Raw genomic sequence first — 14,760 nt, 5'->3', positions numbered from 1 at the left:
GCTGAAGGCAGATGCTTAATGACTGAGCCACTCAGGTGCCCGGAGAGAGTGAATCTTAAGCAGGCTCCATACTCAGCCCAAGCCCAACGTGGGGCTCGATCCCAGGACCCTGAGATGAGGACCTGAGCCAAAATCAAGAGTCAGACGCTTAATGGACGGAGCCACCCAGGCGCCCCCATTTGTGAACCACTGTAGGAATAATTAATGAAGGCAAGAAACATAGATGGATGCCGAACCCTATGGGTGAAAGTGAGGTAAGGGAAAGGAAGTGTCATAGTCTCAAAGTACCTCCCTTCCCCAGTGCTTATTAATTGTGGTCAAGCACTCAGCATTGGTCCCACCAGTCATGGTTCCAAACAATATTAGAAAGGAGAACACAGCATCCTGTCTGTGATGTCTCTGCCCAAAGTGGGTTAACAGTGGCTTAATCATAAGGAAGGCGTGGACAAGCCCGAATTTGAGGATGGTCTACAAAATAACTTCCCTGTAATCTTCGAAATGTCAAGGCCACGAAATTCAAAGAAAAGCCACAAATTGTTCTAGACCTAGGGGGACCAGCGGGATGCCACGACTGGGTACAATGTTTGATACCGTATTAGATTTTTTTTTTTTTACCCTAAAAAGATATTTTTTTGGACACTGAAGAGCAGTTTTGAAACTGTTTCGAGATAAAAAGTTAAAAGAAATGCCTTTCTCTGGAATGACTCCTGCTGGCTTGCAGGGTTCATTGTGGATGAGCTCCTAGGGGAACTTCCTGGGATGGGCTGGGTGTGTGTGACCTCCTGTGACCTCCTTCGTGCTCCTCCTACTGTGCCGGGAGCCCCTGATGCTCTTTTCTGATTTTATCTGTGCTTCGTCCCTGCTGGCCTCGGAGGTCCCTGAGACCAGGTCCCTGGGCCCTTTCTGGATCATGGCACAGATGAGACTCTCAAAACACAGTGACTCCGTCTCAACAGAAGGGTGTGTCTGGGGGGTACAGTTCACCTCTTTGCCTAGGGCTCAACCAAGGAAGCTGTTGGTCTGGCTGTTGGAGGAACCCGTGTCTCAGTGCCACGAGTCATGTCTGGTGGGGTGGCCTGGGAGAAATATTTATGTTTAAGGCAGACTTGAGGATCTACTCCCCTGGACATACCTTGCTGAAGACGCTTCTCAATGGGGCAAATTCTCTTACACCTTTGACGTCACTGGCGTGCTCAGTGAGCACGTGGGGTGAGGAGAAATGGGGGGAGAATGGGGGGGGACCTGCAGACCCTGCCCGGCTCCAGGATCAGAACGCTGGGGATCCTGGAGGAGTGACCAGCCATGTTACTAGGAAGAATGGACATCCCCGATGTTAAGAGTCTACAGGCACGGTTAGGCCTTTCCCCTTCTGTTTCCTGCTGAGCTAAGCTCGGCCATATGCGTGGTTGATGCCAAGGTGCCAGGCTTTCGAGATGGGGTGCTGGAGCACCCCCACCTGTCGTTGTGCACGATGGTCCTGGCTCTGGCCCTCGGTTCTCATCTCCCAGCGTGGGTGGAGCGCCCCCTTGTGGGGGCGGACGAGTGTGACGGTACAGGAAGGGCCTGAGGAAGCTCTGGGCCCCGCAGGAAGGTTCCAGGATCCAGGAGGGGAGAGAGGGGCCCCGCTGGCCGGCCAGGCCGGGGCGGAGCCTGACAGGGAGTGCCTCGCCCGGAAGGGAGGGCAAAGGGCTACGTCGCCGCCTGCCCCACCCCACTGACAAGAGTCCCAGTCACCGGCCACGCTCTCTGTCCTGGGGCCCTAGAGGGGTAAGTGTCCTTCTGAAACCCTGCCTGTCTCTTTCCTGCGGTTTGGGTGGGAACTTCTTTCCTCCTTGAGGGGCCAAACGCCCCATCCCCTCTGCTTAGCCTTGTGCCAGGCAGGGGGCCACAGCTGCCACCCCTCAGCGTGGCCCAGTCCCCCTGCATTACTTTCAGAGGCCCAGGAGAGGCGGTGGGGGATGGGAAGGAGGAAGGAGGCAGGAAGAGAAAGTTCCAGACCCCTCCTCCGCTGACATTAGCATCAGAGCCAAGGGAAGGGCAGCCGGGCCCAGAAGCGGGACACCTCATCTAGACAAGCTCTAGGTCCCCACTCCCTCCTCTGTCACCCTACAACAGAGCCCAGAATCCCAAGTGGCTGGAGCACTGGGGGACGCCCAGACAGAGCCCTCGCTGGACCAAGTCCTCCAGGAGCGGGATGAAGCCATTGCCAAGTGAGAGGCAGTTGCTTGTGGGGGGTGGGGGGGTGTTGGGAGGGCAGTGGATGGTTCACCCTCAGGGCTCCGTCCTGCTAGAGGAGAGGAGGTGAGAAGTCAGGTGTTCCCGCAAGGAAAGCCACGGAAACGCTCACCCTGTCACAAGGCAGGGGTCTGTGTCCATGCAGCAGATGCGCGGGGTTCAAGCCTCGTGCCACTGTTCCCGCCGCCTGCAGGAAGCAGGCACTGGAGGCCGAGCTGGACACATGCAAAGCCAAGTTGCGCGCCGTGGAGGCCCAGCTGCTGGAGGTCCTGGAGGAGAAACTGAGGCTGAGGCAGGAGGTGGAGGCCTGGGAGGTAGTGTGGGAACGCCAGCCGGGCCAGGGAGCCATGGGGAGAAGGCAGAGGGCACAGGGTCGGCCCTGAACCTGCTCTCCCGCCCCCAGGAGGACATGCAGCAGCTGGTGAGGCAGCGGGTCGAGAGTCAGCTGCGGAGAGAGTCCAGGGGCACTCTGGGCACCCCCCTGGGCCCCCGAACTGCGAGGGTCCCCTGGGTCCGGTTCCCCCTGGGTCGGTGGGGACGCTGGCGATGACAGAGCTCAGCCCGGGACCTTGGCAGCAGAGTCTTTATTCATTAAAGCTTGAGGTCTGACCACCTCCGTCCCCTCGCGCTCTCTCGGTGCCCGCCCGAGTCCTTTTGCGCAGAAACATGGAGGGGGCCACAGTGCCTGGAAGCCGGGGGTTTCCTGCTTCCTCTCGTCAGCCACTCTTAGGCCAGGAAGCCTCGGATGGCAGCCACAAAGTCCTGGGGGCAGTCGGCATGGACCCAGTGGCCGGCATGGGGCACCGTCTGCATCTGGGCTCGTGGGAAGAGCCGCCTGATCTCAGTGTGGTGGCTGGGGCTGTCCGTCGGAGAAGGCCGCGCCGAAGGGGTCAAAGTGGGAGGTAGGAGAGACACAGAGAAGCGGAAGAGAGCAGGGAGACAAGAGCACATGAGCCCACACGCCCAGGGGTGTTTCTGGATTCTCAGGCACCCCCTGCCCACACCGAAGCCCTCCCCAAGGCAGGATCCCTAGGCTGGGACCCCTCCCACCACCGCCGCTGAAACTAACTTACAGCACATATTTTGAGTTTCCACCCAGGAGGAAGAGGGTTGGCCCAGGGTAAGATTCTTGTCGTGGTGGGAAAGCCATGATCTTGTCCAAATGCTGGGCCAGTGCTTCCAAGTTCACCCTCCACACGAAACGTCCACCCGCCTCCACTAGGTTGGTGAGCAGGAACTGACGCTCAGCCAAGTCCTGGAGGGGGTGGGTCCGGTAGTTGGGGGAGGGGAGTCTCCAGGGACCTTGACAGGTCCCAGCCCACAACACCACCAGGGAATGGGTGTGTTACTTGGATAACAGTGCTGAGCTGCTCGTCGGCCAGCTTTCGGGCAGAGGAGCGGGGCACCCCATCCGGGATGTCTACAGCCCTCATGGCGGCCATGTAGGACGGGAAGTTGGAGCTCGGTGTGGTCTGCACTGGGCTGATGTCCACAGCAATCAGGCGTTCTACCAGCTCCGGCTGTTTAAGAGAACCACACTTGGGACCGGCCTTACGGCAGGCACAGTTGAGTCTCAGGCAGGGTTCCCAGATCCTGAATCTGGCCATCCAAGGCTTGGCTGAGTCCCAGGTCGACCGCTGGGTACTCAGGGTCCACACTGGATGCAGGGGAAGCCTCACCCACCCTCTGGAGTGCCAGCAACATGGCTGTCTTGCCTCCCATGCTGTGGCCAATGAGGACGCAGGGCACGAGGCCCAGCTGGGGCAGGAGGTCCTGCAGGTCCTGGCTCATGGCCTCGTAGCTCACGTCTGGGCTGTGGGGGCTGTCCCCATGGTTCCGTGCATCCACCGTGAGCACCTACGGAGTGGAGAGAGGGCGGGCAGAGCCGGCATCCATGTTCTGGGCACAGATAGCCCAAGGCGCGGCATTCCTGCGGGCTGACGGGCCTAGAGAGGCCCGGGGGAAAAGTCGTGAAATGGAAAAGCGGCCCCGATGGTGAGAGGGCCCAGTTCTCAGACCTAGGAGGCCCGATGGAGGACCTGGGGCTGCTCCGCCAGAGAAGAGAAGGCCCAAGGAGCATGACTGTGTCTCTGAAGGTTTGGCCTGGCAGGGTGACCACCCAGAGAAAGCAGGTGCCAAGAATTTCCTGCATAAGGAACCCTGGCCCCCTTGACCACCGCACCCCTGGACGGCTGAGCTCAGCGTGGAGCACGCACGGCAGCTCTCACACATGAAGGACTGGGTGGGGGCAAGCACGGGAAGGACCGGGGTCCACACCTAGGGCCCCGGTGTGCCCTGCGGCCTCCGTCCCCTTCCCCACGCCGGCCTGGGGACGGACCACGCCTCCGCGGGGCCCCGCCTCTCCCGGAAGCTCACCCTTCGGCCGGTCTGCTGGGCGAGGGCCTTGGCGATGGAGCTGAAGTTGGTCTTGGAGCCGAAGAGCCCGTGCAGGAACACCAGGGCCGGGCGCGCCGCCTCTCCGTCCAGAAGCTTGTAGGAAAGCCGCACCGACCTGCAGGGAGGCGCGAGGGCGGTGGAGGGGTCTAAGCCGGCTGGGGAAGGGGTTCCGGGGAGCGGCCGGGGCGGGGGCGGGCGCAGACGGAGGAGGCGGGGCCGCCGCGGCCGGACTGACCGGGGAGGAACGACGGACGGCCTCCCACGTGGCGCCCTTGACTGACCTCGGCTCGGCGCCGCTTCGGCCACTGCTGCTGGGTGCGACGGGCACCCTGCAGAAGCTGAGGCTGCAGGGGCCGAGCCCCCTAAGGGGGAGCCTCCAGGAGCGGGTCCAGCGGAGCATGCCCGGGGAAAGGCTACCGGCGCTCACCGCCGCGGGTCCCCCCTCGCTCCGCCTCCTGCCTTCGCTCAGGACCCCGCCCAGTTCCGACTGTAGCCCCGCCCTCTTCCCCTCCCACTAGCACGGACTACCCCGCCCTCGCCCTCGTTTCCTTACGTAATCCCAGGGTACAGTCTGGTCCCCCAGCTCCGCCCCCTACGTCATTACGCTATCCCCGCAGCCTCCGCGCCGGCAGGCGGGAGAACCGCCCCTGACCACGCCCCGGGCGGAGCCGCCTTGTTCCCCGGTTACGCCCCCGCGAAGCTCCGCCCAGCCTCTTCCGGCGTCGTAGCCTCGTGGCGAATCAGGGTCCTGGGGCGTGGGAGTCCCATCCCCGCGGCTCGCACCGTCGGGGATTTGGGGCGCGCGCGCTTTGGGCGCGGGTGGGGCAGGTCCCTTGGCGAGCCGAGGAGGTCCGGCCTTGGCCCGCGCCCGCCCCGCAGCTGGCCTGCTCCTCTGCCTTCACGCACCGCCTTGGGTGGGCGTCATACCTTCAGTGCCGCGGGCTGGCGCGGAGGGGCGCCGGGAGGGGCCCTCGTCGTCGGGGCGCCGGCTTGGGGGCGCCGTGCTGCCCAGCCGGGGGCCCCGGCAGGCCGGGTGGTGCCCCTCTTCCCCATCCTGAAGTCCTCGACTGGAGAGGTCATCAGCCACTCTCCACGCCCGCCCTTTGCAGATGGGGAAACTGAGGCAAATGGCTGCACAAGCGGCAGAACCAGAATCGCTGATGTGACGTTCTTCCCCCCCCCCCTTGGTCCGTGTCTCCCACCACCCACCCTGACCATCCTACCGGCTCTTGCACCCATGCATCCTATGAACTCCCCAACCCGAAAACTGCATCTGCACACCTGCCTTTTACTCTCCGGCCCCAGGACTCCCTCTGCCGGCTGCTGCGGGGGCCTTCCGGAGAGCCAATGGCCCAACTCCTGCACGGCTTTATAGAGGTCCAGGATAACGGCCACCTCCTCAAAAGCCTTCCCGGAATTTCCCAGTTGAACCTCATCTCTTCCAGCCCATGTTCTCAAAGCTGGCTTTCTCTGTGTCCACCGCAGTCTGGGAGCTCCTGGCGGACTGGAGACACGTTTTTGTTTATCTGGGGCAAAGTGCAATGGTAATCATTTTACTGAATGATTGTGAAGAGATTCCAGGCACTAGCTGAGGCTTAGGTGAAGGCTTAGGTGAAGGTCCACCTAAGGGCCTGGGTCAGTGCCCCTTGCAGGAGATGACATCTGGACCAGCCAGGCCTCTCCCTCTTCAGGGCAGGCCTGATGGAGTCAAGACCTGTAGGATGCATCTGAACTCCAAGGTGTTATAAATACCTTGCCCAATACGATGGCTCCCACCTTGAATCAGCCCGGGGACTGGCAGTTGTTTTGTTCTAATGAGAGAAGGGCTTTGAGGTCAGGGCGGGGGGGGGGGGGATGCTAAGCACACCAGGTGGTGTGATGGTTTGTTGCCAGAATAGTTGTTAGGGGACTGATGAGCACATCTGAGCCCTGGATGGGGGCTGGACCAAGGCATGGGAGTGGTCCTTGGAGGAGACATAAAGCAAGTGTTTTTCTAGAATTGGTGGATGAAGGGGCAGGGGGTGGACATAACGTTGGTGATTCAGAAGGTTAATATTCCAAACGTGGTTTTATTTTATTTTATTTTAAGATTTTTTAAAAAATTTGTTTATTTGACAGACAGAGATCACAAGTAGATGGAGAGGCAGGCAGAGAGAGAGAGGGAAGTAGGCTCCCTGCTGAGCAGAGAGCCCGATGCGGGGCTCGATCCCAGGACCCTGAGATCATGATCTGAGCCGAAGGCAGCGGCTTTACCCACTGAGCCACCCAGGTTCCCCCCAAACGTGGTTTTAAACCACCCTCCACCTCCTCCCCAGCCTGCTGTCTAGCCAGGCAACCTGAGCCTGGCCCGTGACCCTGGACCATCTGCTCAGAGCCCTGGGTCTGTGGCAGAAGCAGTCTGGAGACATTCCTGAGACCTGGCCAAAGCCCCATCACGTGGCTGGTTGGGGCCTGGGAGCAAGCGGGAAAAACCAGTTGGCTTGAGGTTTCCACTTTGGAGCAAGCGGTGGGGCCTGGGTAGGGGAGGTTGCCACCTGGGAAGAACTCTGGTGTGGGTGTGTTGGGGAGGGGTCAAAATGGGGGCTGCCCACCCTTCCCCAGCTTGTTTAGGAACCGGCTAACTCCTAACTGGTCTGTGAGGGTCTCTCTTGGAGTGGAGGGGGGTGTCCAGCCCTTGGAGGTGGGGGGAGGCCTTCTGGAGCCCCCTGATATGCTGAGGTCATGTGGGGGAGGGGGCAAAGATCAGGTCATGATCTCAGGGTCCTGGGATGGAGCCCCGGGGGGGCAGTCTTTGTTCCCAGCATCCCCGCTCCCAGCCGTCCCCAGGTCCCTGTGAACTGGGAGGGTGTTGTCATCCTCATTTGACTGCTGAGAAAATGGAGCCGCGGGAGGGGAGTAACCCAGCTCCAGCCGCTGAGCACGTGCGTGGCCCAACCCGAATTCCTTCCCAGGAATTTGACTCCTCGTGCAGTGCTCCCGGTAGTCCCCGCCCTTCTGGCTGGGAATCCGAGGCCTCCGAAGGGGTGCGGCCAGCGGCGGCAGGGCGGAAGGGGTTAAGACCGGGAGGCAGGCGGGTCTCCCGTCGCCGCACCTGGCTCAGTATCGGTCACGTGGCCGGGGTTTCACCTGCCCCGCTGAGCAGGGACAATCGGGCCGCTTGTTTCCAGGTTGGTCGCCATGGTGACAAGAGTGTGCCAGGGGAGGTCAGCCGGGCAAATTCCTGCCTGCCGGCCGGGTGGGGCCAGAGTGTCCGTCGTGCCGTGGCGGGGCTCCCAGGAGACCCCTCGGGGCTTCCCCACGGGGGGGGGGCACTAGGTGATTCCGCGCCCAGCCTCCTCCTGTCGGGGCCACTCAGCCTTCTCCGATTTGGATCCGGAGTTTTTTAAGCTGCGGGGACTTTTCTGTGCAGTACCTTGTTCAGTCCCCATCGCAGCCTTTCCCACAGGGGCACGGTGGTCGCGGTGCCTCCCCCAGACTCACCGAGCACTTCCGGAACGTTCCCTTTTTCCTTCATCGCTTCAAAAATAACAGCTGCTTTGGAGAATGTATGCACCTTTCTAGACAGCCCTGAAGAAAGCGAGAAACTCAGGAACCGCAGGGCAGTGGATGGTGGGGAGTACTTCTTTTCTTCCTGGCAGGTGCGGGAGACCCACTGATACTGATAAAAGGCAGGGAGTGCACAGGGCCCAGAACATCTCTGGGCCCCCTCGCAGCCACCTGCAGGCCCCCTCCCCTCTGAGCTTCCCACCAGGCCACACACCTTCATGTCCTGCTTTGCTCCCCTCACTCCTCTGCTCCAGAAAGGCCCGCAGGCCCTGCTGGCTGCAACCTTGCCAACGCTTTTCCCATCTCCAGCCCCATGTGCACGCTGTACCCCCAGTCACAGCCTCCTGGAAAGCATAGATCTTAAAGAAGGGGGGTGAGGAGTCTGGGTGGCGAGCCGGGCGGAGTGGGTGGACCCAGCCCACTCCATTCCCCTGGGAAAAACACCAACCCGCAGGGGACACTGCAGCCCCCCCCCCAATCTGCATTTGGGACCCTTTACTTATTGAGCACCTACTATGTGCTAGGCACTGGGGTTCCAAGGATGACCCCAGATCCACTCACAGACCTGACAGTCTGGTGGGGAGGATCAGATGTGTAATCGCACACGCAGTAAATAGGCAAAGAAAGGCGGAGAGAGAAAGAAGGGGTGCCTCTGGCCCTGGGGCCGGGTAGTGCCAATGTGCAGAAGGGTTGCTTGAATGGAGGTCGGAAAGATGAGTAGGAGTCGGGGCAGGTGAAGGGCTTACAGTGGAGGAGGTTGTTCTGGAAGTTGGGACCATCACTGCAATGGCCGAGCCCTCCCCTCTCCCAAGGCAGAATTTGGGAATCATTCTAGGGGCATCTTCTTTACCTCCCCTGCCACCACTCAATCTCTCCCCCAGTTGCTACGGATTTTTATCTTCCAAATAACTCTGATATCCATTCTCTGCTGTCCACATCCACGACCCCGTCCCTTCCCCGGGGATGGCCAGCTCCCTGTCCATTTCCCTACACAGTAGTCAGCGTGATCTTTTCCAAATATATAATGTCTTTCTGGGTTCATCTAGTTGGTTCCTTCCTACTTTTCCATACTCATTGCTACTGGGGATGCAAGGGGCTGACCCAAGAGTAGAAAAGCTGGTTTGTGTGTTTCAGGAGCTAAAGCCCTTAGGGGAAGGGAATGCTTCTGCAGAGACCGGAGCTTGGCCCAGAATGGGAGAGGCGTCTGTCGCCCACTTCTTGGCTTCTTGGCAGGCTCCCCAGAGAGGAAACAGCTCAGGGGTCTACTGGGCTGGCAGAACCATAGGCAGCTTGCAACGTTCTCCCCGGTCCCAAGCCCAAAGCAGACACAGTACCAGGACTGAACTGGCCACTGAATCAAAATGACAATGCCTCAGCAGTGACCACTGTTTCCTGAGGGCTGGATACTGTCCAACCTGTCCTTCCAGCCATCAACCTCCCCTCCCCCCATCTCAAACAAACTTGGGCCTGCTGAATATCCTGGAATTGTGGCCCCAACCCAGAGGGACTGAAGTTTAACGTGACTCCCACTGCCGGGTCAGAACCGGGCATCACAAAAATCATGGCATTGTATGTCTAAGTCTAGAGACTGACTTTCATAATTGTGATAATACCATGCACATCCGTCTGCAACTAACTTTTCTTTTTAAATCAATAATCCAATAATCCATTCAACAAATATTTACTGAACACATGCTAAGGCCAAGTATGAATTTTTTTAAATTTTTTATTTATTTATATATTTATTTAGAGACAATTCAAGCAGTGGGGTAAGGGCAGAGCCCAAGTTGGGACTCGATCCCATGGCCCCCAAATCACGACCAGAGCCGAAATCAAGAGTCAGACGCTTAACTGACTGAGTCACCCAGGTGGCCTGATTTTTCTTTTTTTAATGCCAAATATGAATTTTAAAACAAGATATGGCAGTTACATGGCTCTGTTCCTTAAGCAACACAAAAAACCCAAACCCTAAATCCCCTACTTTTCTAGTCTCCATTAGGGGGGGACAGGCTACAAAGAAATAAACAAAGAAATAAGTGTGTAAGTATAAATTGTGTAAGTTCAGTGAGCAGGATGCTGTGTTAGCTAGTAATTGGAACTGGCAATATTAAGTAGGACGGTAGGGAAAGGCCTCAGGTAGGTGACATCTGAAGGATAAGAAGGAAGCAGTCATAGGAATGCTAGGGGAGAAGTGTCCTACACAGAGATAACAGTGTATGCAAAGGCCCTGCGGTACACAGAGGAAACAAAGGGAGCAAGGCATGCGGTAGGTAGGTTGGAGTTGGTCCGAGTGGGGGGAGCCTGGTAGGGAATTTGATTTTTATTCTAAGAAAAAGGAGAACTGGGAAAGGGTTTAAGGAGGGACAGGCATGCGTTTTTATAGGACTCTCTGGGTGCATAGTGGAAGATGGACAGACTGAAGGGCACATGGAGGAGGGGAAGGAAAATCAGCTTGAACACCACTGTGGTTGTCCAGTTAGGACACGATGTCCACTTCTGGCTAGGAAGTGGCCATTGAGGTAGAGAAAGGTAGAAATCAGATATGTTTTGGAGTTAGAATCAGCAAGATTGGATGAAGAATTGGATAGGTAGAGAGGACAATGGGGAGGGAGCGGGAGGGGTCTAGGACGACACCAGGTTTCTGGACGGACCACCTGGGCAGGTAGCTGTGCTGTTTGCAGAGCTGGGGAAGGCTGGCGAGGAACTTTCCACTAGGGAGGGACAATCTAGAGTTTTGTTGTTATTATTAAGATTTTATTTATATATTTGTCAGAGAGACAGAGCAGAAGCAGGGGGTGTGGCAGGCAGAGGGAGAAGCAGGTTCCCCACTGAGGAAGGATTTCCTGATGCGGGACTCGATTCCAGGACCCTGGGATCACGATCCAGGCAGAAGGCAGATGCTGAACCGACCGAACCACCCAGACGTCCCACAATCTAGAGTCCTACTTGACGCATGTTAAGGTCGAGTTGCCCGTAAGATACTGGTAATAGTCAACATTTGTTGAGTGCTTACCATGTGCTAAACACCATTCTAAGTGCTTTATCTGTTTACTGATTTCGTCCTCATAAGAGCTGTATTACTTTATTTGTCGGTCCCTCTTTAGAGCCAAATGCGTTGAGCCACAGTCAGGTTAATTAACTGCCCACCATCCCAAAGCTTGGACGCTGCAGGGCTGGGATCTGGTTCCAAGTGGCTGGGTTCCAGGGGCCACGCCATTGCTAACCACTGTGCCCCACCACCCGCACGCACCCGAGGAGGCAGCTGGACGCCTGCTTGGGGAGCTGGAAGGAGAGGTCTGCGAGCCGGAGGGTGTTAAAGCCCTGGGAATGGGTGAGACAATCAAAGCGTTCACAGAGCATCAGAGGAAGAGAAGAATGCCCAGGAGGACAGACTGAGCAGTGGCAGGAGGAGAGCTGGGGGAGGGGGGCGGGGGGGAGGGACTGGTCCCAGATGGCAGGGGAACTGAGGTTCTGAGGAGGAGGAAGCAATCACCTGTGTCAAAAGTTGCCAAGAGTGAGTAAGCTCTGCATAGAAAAGTGACCATAGGCCATGGCAACCTGCAGGCCACTGGGGACCTTGCCAAGAGCGGCTTGGAGTGCTGAAGGAGTGGGGGCAGGAGCAGGCGGGAGAGGCTGATTGGCCCGTGGGAGCAGAGGAGGCAAAATCCTCTGGGCTGGTCTTTGTTTGGAAATGCGAAGTCAAGAAAACTTTTTTTTTTTTTTTTTTTTTTTTTTGGGCAAGAGAAAGAAGGTATTTCTTTTCTTTCTTTCATAATTCTTTTTTTTTTTTTTAAGATTTATTTATTTATTCATTTGGCGGAGAGAGATCACAAGTAGGCAGAGCAGAAGGCAGAGAGAGGGGGAAGCCGGCTTCCCATTGAGCAGAGAGCCCGATGCGGGGCTCGATCCCAGGACCCTGAGATCATGACCTGAGCTGAAGGCAGAGGCTTAACCCACTGAGCCACCTATGTGCCCCTCAAACTGCCTCATATATGCTATTAGCTCTAAGAGTCTCGATCAGGAATCTATGAATGGCCACAACCGTGATTGGTTGATACCTCTTTTAAGTCTCTTTTGATCTATAGATTCCCCTACATCTCAATTTCTTTCCTTGAAAACGAAATGCATTTTTTTTTTTTTTTGGGTCACTGAAGAATCCAGGTGCCGTTTTGCTGACCATACTGTTGCTGTGCTCCTCCTTCCTTTGCATGTCCTGTAAACTGGTAGTAGATCTAGAAAATTGATCAGATTCGGATTTTATTGGTTCATTTATTTTTCTGCAAGACTCCTACACAAGAGACGTTGTACTTGATTTTTTTTTTTTTTTTTAAACGGCGGCCCCTTTGTACTGGTTAGGATATCTCAGGCTGGAACCCCAAGTCACAGGGGCTTAAGCAGTGAGATCTAAGGAGGGTGAGGACCCAGGGAGCTGACAGTGACTACCGGGCAGAAAATGTTTCCAGGGCTCCACATTCCACCTCTCCAGACTGATGTCCTCATCGTGGACCTCATGGCTTCTTGGGCTCATTCTTTTGGGGGTTCAAGTTGGCGATAGAATCCTATCGCCACTACCACCCATCCAAGGAGAGTCAGAGTGCTGTCTTAGAAAATGTGGAAGCCTTTTCCTGCTGCCCACCCCTATCTTTCCTCCTGTCTCATTGGCCTCAACTGTCACATGCGCCTCGTAAACCAGTCACCGTGGAGGGAAAAGAGATCAGCCACCATGACTGGCTTCGTCTAATCCCCAGAACGGTAGGTACCTGAGGATTGAGTAAAACGAGCATCGCATACCCTTGCACGCTCTGTACTTCAGGACAAAGTTATCTGCAAGTGGAATTGCTGGGTGTCAGAGGATCTTTATAAGGGACTTCGATTTGGTTGATTTGATAGAAATGGCCAGATTGCCCTTTAACGCTGTTGTATCAATATAAGCTTCCCCAGCCCGGGGGTGGGGTGGGGGGGGTGGGGGAGTGGGGGGTGGGGAGGGAAAGCAAGAAGCAGGGCGTGCAGCCTGGGCTCTAGCAGGCCAGACTGCCTGGGTTCAAACCCCAGATCCCCTATGCGAACTTTGGGCAAACATAGCACACTTCTATGCCTTGGTTTTCCTATCTATAAAATGGGGATGATGATGAAAGCACCACTATTTCGTCAGCACTTGCGCTTAAAAGTTATGAAGAGGGAGGGGCGCCTGGGTGGCTCAGTGGCTTAAGCCTCTGCTTTTGGCTCAGGTCATGATCTCAGGGTCCTCGGTTGGAGACCCACATTGCATGGGGGGGGGTCTCTGCACAGCGGGGAGCCTGCTTCCCCCTCACTCTCTGCCTCCTTGTGATCTCTGTGTCAAATAAATGAATAAAATATTTAAAAAAATTATGAAGAGGGAGATGCTGAGCTGTTTTGTTTCTCCCAGCTCCCGGTTTGTTAGTTTCCTGACACCTCCATGTCCTTTATGGAATCCCTTAACTCCGTACGTGCCTCTCTGCACAGAGTCCCCCCAGTAAAACCTCTGCCCTGTTGCAACAGGTGTCAGATTTTCTTTCCTTTTTAAGGCTCAATCACATTCCATTGCACGGGTGGACCTCATTTTGCTCTCCATTTACCCACAGATGGACATCTGCGTTGTCTCTACTCCTGGGCCATTGTGAACAACAGGCTGTGAACACGGGCGTGCAAATATGTCTTTGAGATCCCGCTTCCCATTCTTGTAGGGACAGACCCAGAAGTGGAATGGTTTGATCACAAGGCAGTTTTATTTTTAATTTTTTAATTAAAAATTTTAAATTTATCTTCTTATTTATTTAATTTTTCGTTTTTGGAAGGGACACCGTTTTTTTTTTTTCATTTTTCATTCCCACGAACAGTGCCTGAGAGTTCCAATTTCTCCATATCTTCAACATCAGTTTTTTTTTTTTAAAGATTATTTATTTATTTGACAGAGAGAGAAAGATCACAAGTAGGCAGAGAGGCAGGCAGAAGTAGAGAGAGAAGCAGGCTCCCTGCTGAGCAGAGAGCTGGATGTGGGACTCGATCCCAGGACCCTGAGATCATGATCCAAGCTGAAGGCAGACGCTTTAACTGACCGAGCCACCCAGGCACCCCTCTTTCTTTCTTTTTTTTTTTTTTTTGAGAGGAGCCCAACAGGACTTGATCTCATGACTCTGAGATCAAGACCTGAGCTGAGATCTAGAGTCAGACCTGAGCCCCTCAGGCAACCCTACAGTGGCCATCTTAATGAGGGTGAAGTATTATCTCATTGTGGTCTTGATTTGCTTTCTCCAGTGATTAGTGATGTTGAGCATCTTTTCATATGTGCTTACTGGCCATTCATATATCGTCTTTGGAGCAACATCTATCCAAATCTTTTGCCTGTTTTTGCATTGGCTCTTTTTGTAGGTGTTGAGTTTTAGGAGTTCTCTATATATGTTGGATATGAATCCCTTAGCTGCTGTATGATTCGCTGCTCCCATTCTGTGGGTTGTCTTCTCACTCTGTCCATAGTATCCTTTGATGCACAAATTTTTCAATTTTCCATCGGGTACAGTTCATCTATTTTTTTGTTTTGTTTTGTTACCTGTGCCTTTGGTG

At 55.7% G+C, this 14,760-nt stretch overlaps 2 protein-coding genes and 1 long non-coding RNA gene across 4 annotated transcripts; 2 read left to right on the top strand and 1 right to left on the bottom strand.

Moving 5' to 3' along the window:
• The first annotated feature begins 1,433 nt into the window (after positions 1–1,433).
• LOC101684072 (bicaudal D-related protein homolog) lies at positions 1,434–2,847 on the top strand. The gene is made up of 5 exons (XM_045074865.1): positions 1,434–1,438; positions 1,557–1,767; positions 2,116–2,210; positions 2,429–2,549; positions 2,639–2,847. Exons 1-5 carry the CDS (start codon positions 1,434–1,436, stop codon positions 2,783–2,785), a joined length of 579 nt encoding a protein of 192 aa, XP_044930800.1. The 3' UTR covers positions 2,786–2,847.
• On the bottom strand, positions 2,803–5,106 carry ABHD11 (abhydrolase domain containing 11). Of its 2 annotated transcripts, XM_004761666.3 has the most exons (6): positions 4,914–5,104; positions 4,612–4,747; positions 3,919–4,092; positions 3,585–3,755; positions 3,309–3,490; positions 2,803–3,094 (listed from the first exon to the last, which is right to left on the bottom strand). In XM_004761666.3, exons 1-6 carry the CDS (start codon positions 5,030–5,032, stop codon positions 2,962–2,964), a joined length of 915 nt encoding a protein of 304 aa, XP_004761723.1. In that variant the 5' UTR covers positions 5,033–5,104; the 3' UTR covers positions 2,803–2,961. The 2 variants fall into 2 exon arrangements, with proteins under 2 accessions (XP_004761723.1, XP_004761725.1); XM_004761668.3 differs by lacking the exon at positions 3,919–4,092 and having other exon boundaries at positions 4,914–5,106.
• A 5,970-nt stretch (positions 5,107–11,076) lies between these two features.
• Positions 11,077–13,991, top strand: LOC123390721. The gene is made up of 3 exons (XR_006605299.1): positions 11,077–11,509; positions 12,872–12,930; positions 13,782–13,991. It is a non-coding gene; the product is annotated as an uncharacterized LOC123390721 (long non-coding RNA).
• The last annotated feature ends 769 nt before the right edge of the window (positions 13,992–14,760 follow it).

The sequence above is a fragment of the Mustela putorius genome, unplaced genomic scaffold, assembly GCF_011764305.1.
Source record: "Mustela putorius furo isolate JIRA1106 unplaced genomic scaffold, ASM1176430v1.1 tig00000139_pilon_pilon_pilon, whole genome shotgun sequence".
Taxonomy (NCBI): domain Eukaryota; kingdom Metazoa; phylum Chordata; class Mammalia; order Carnivora; family Mustelidae; genus Mustela; species Mustela putorius.
Note: the sequence above shows the minus strand (reverse complement) of the source record. Positions and strands in the feature narration are given on the sequence as shown.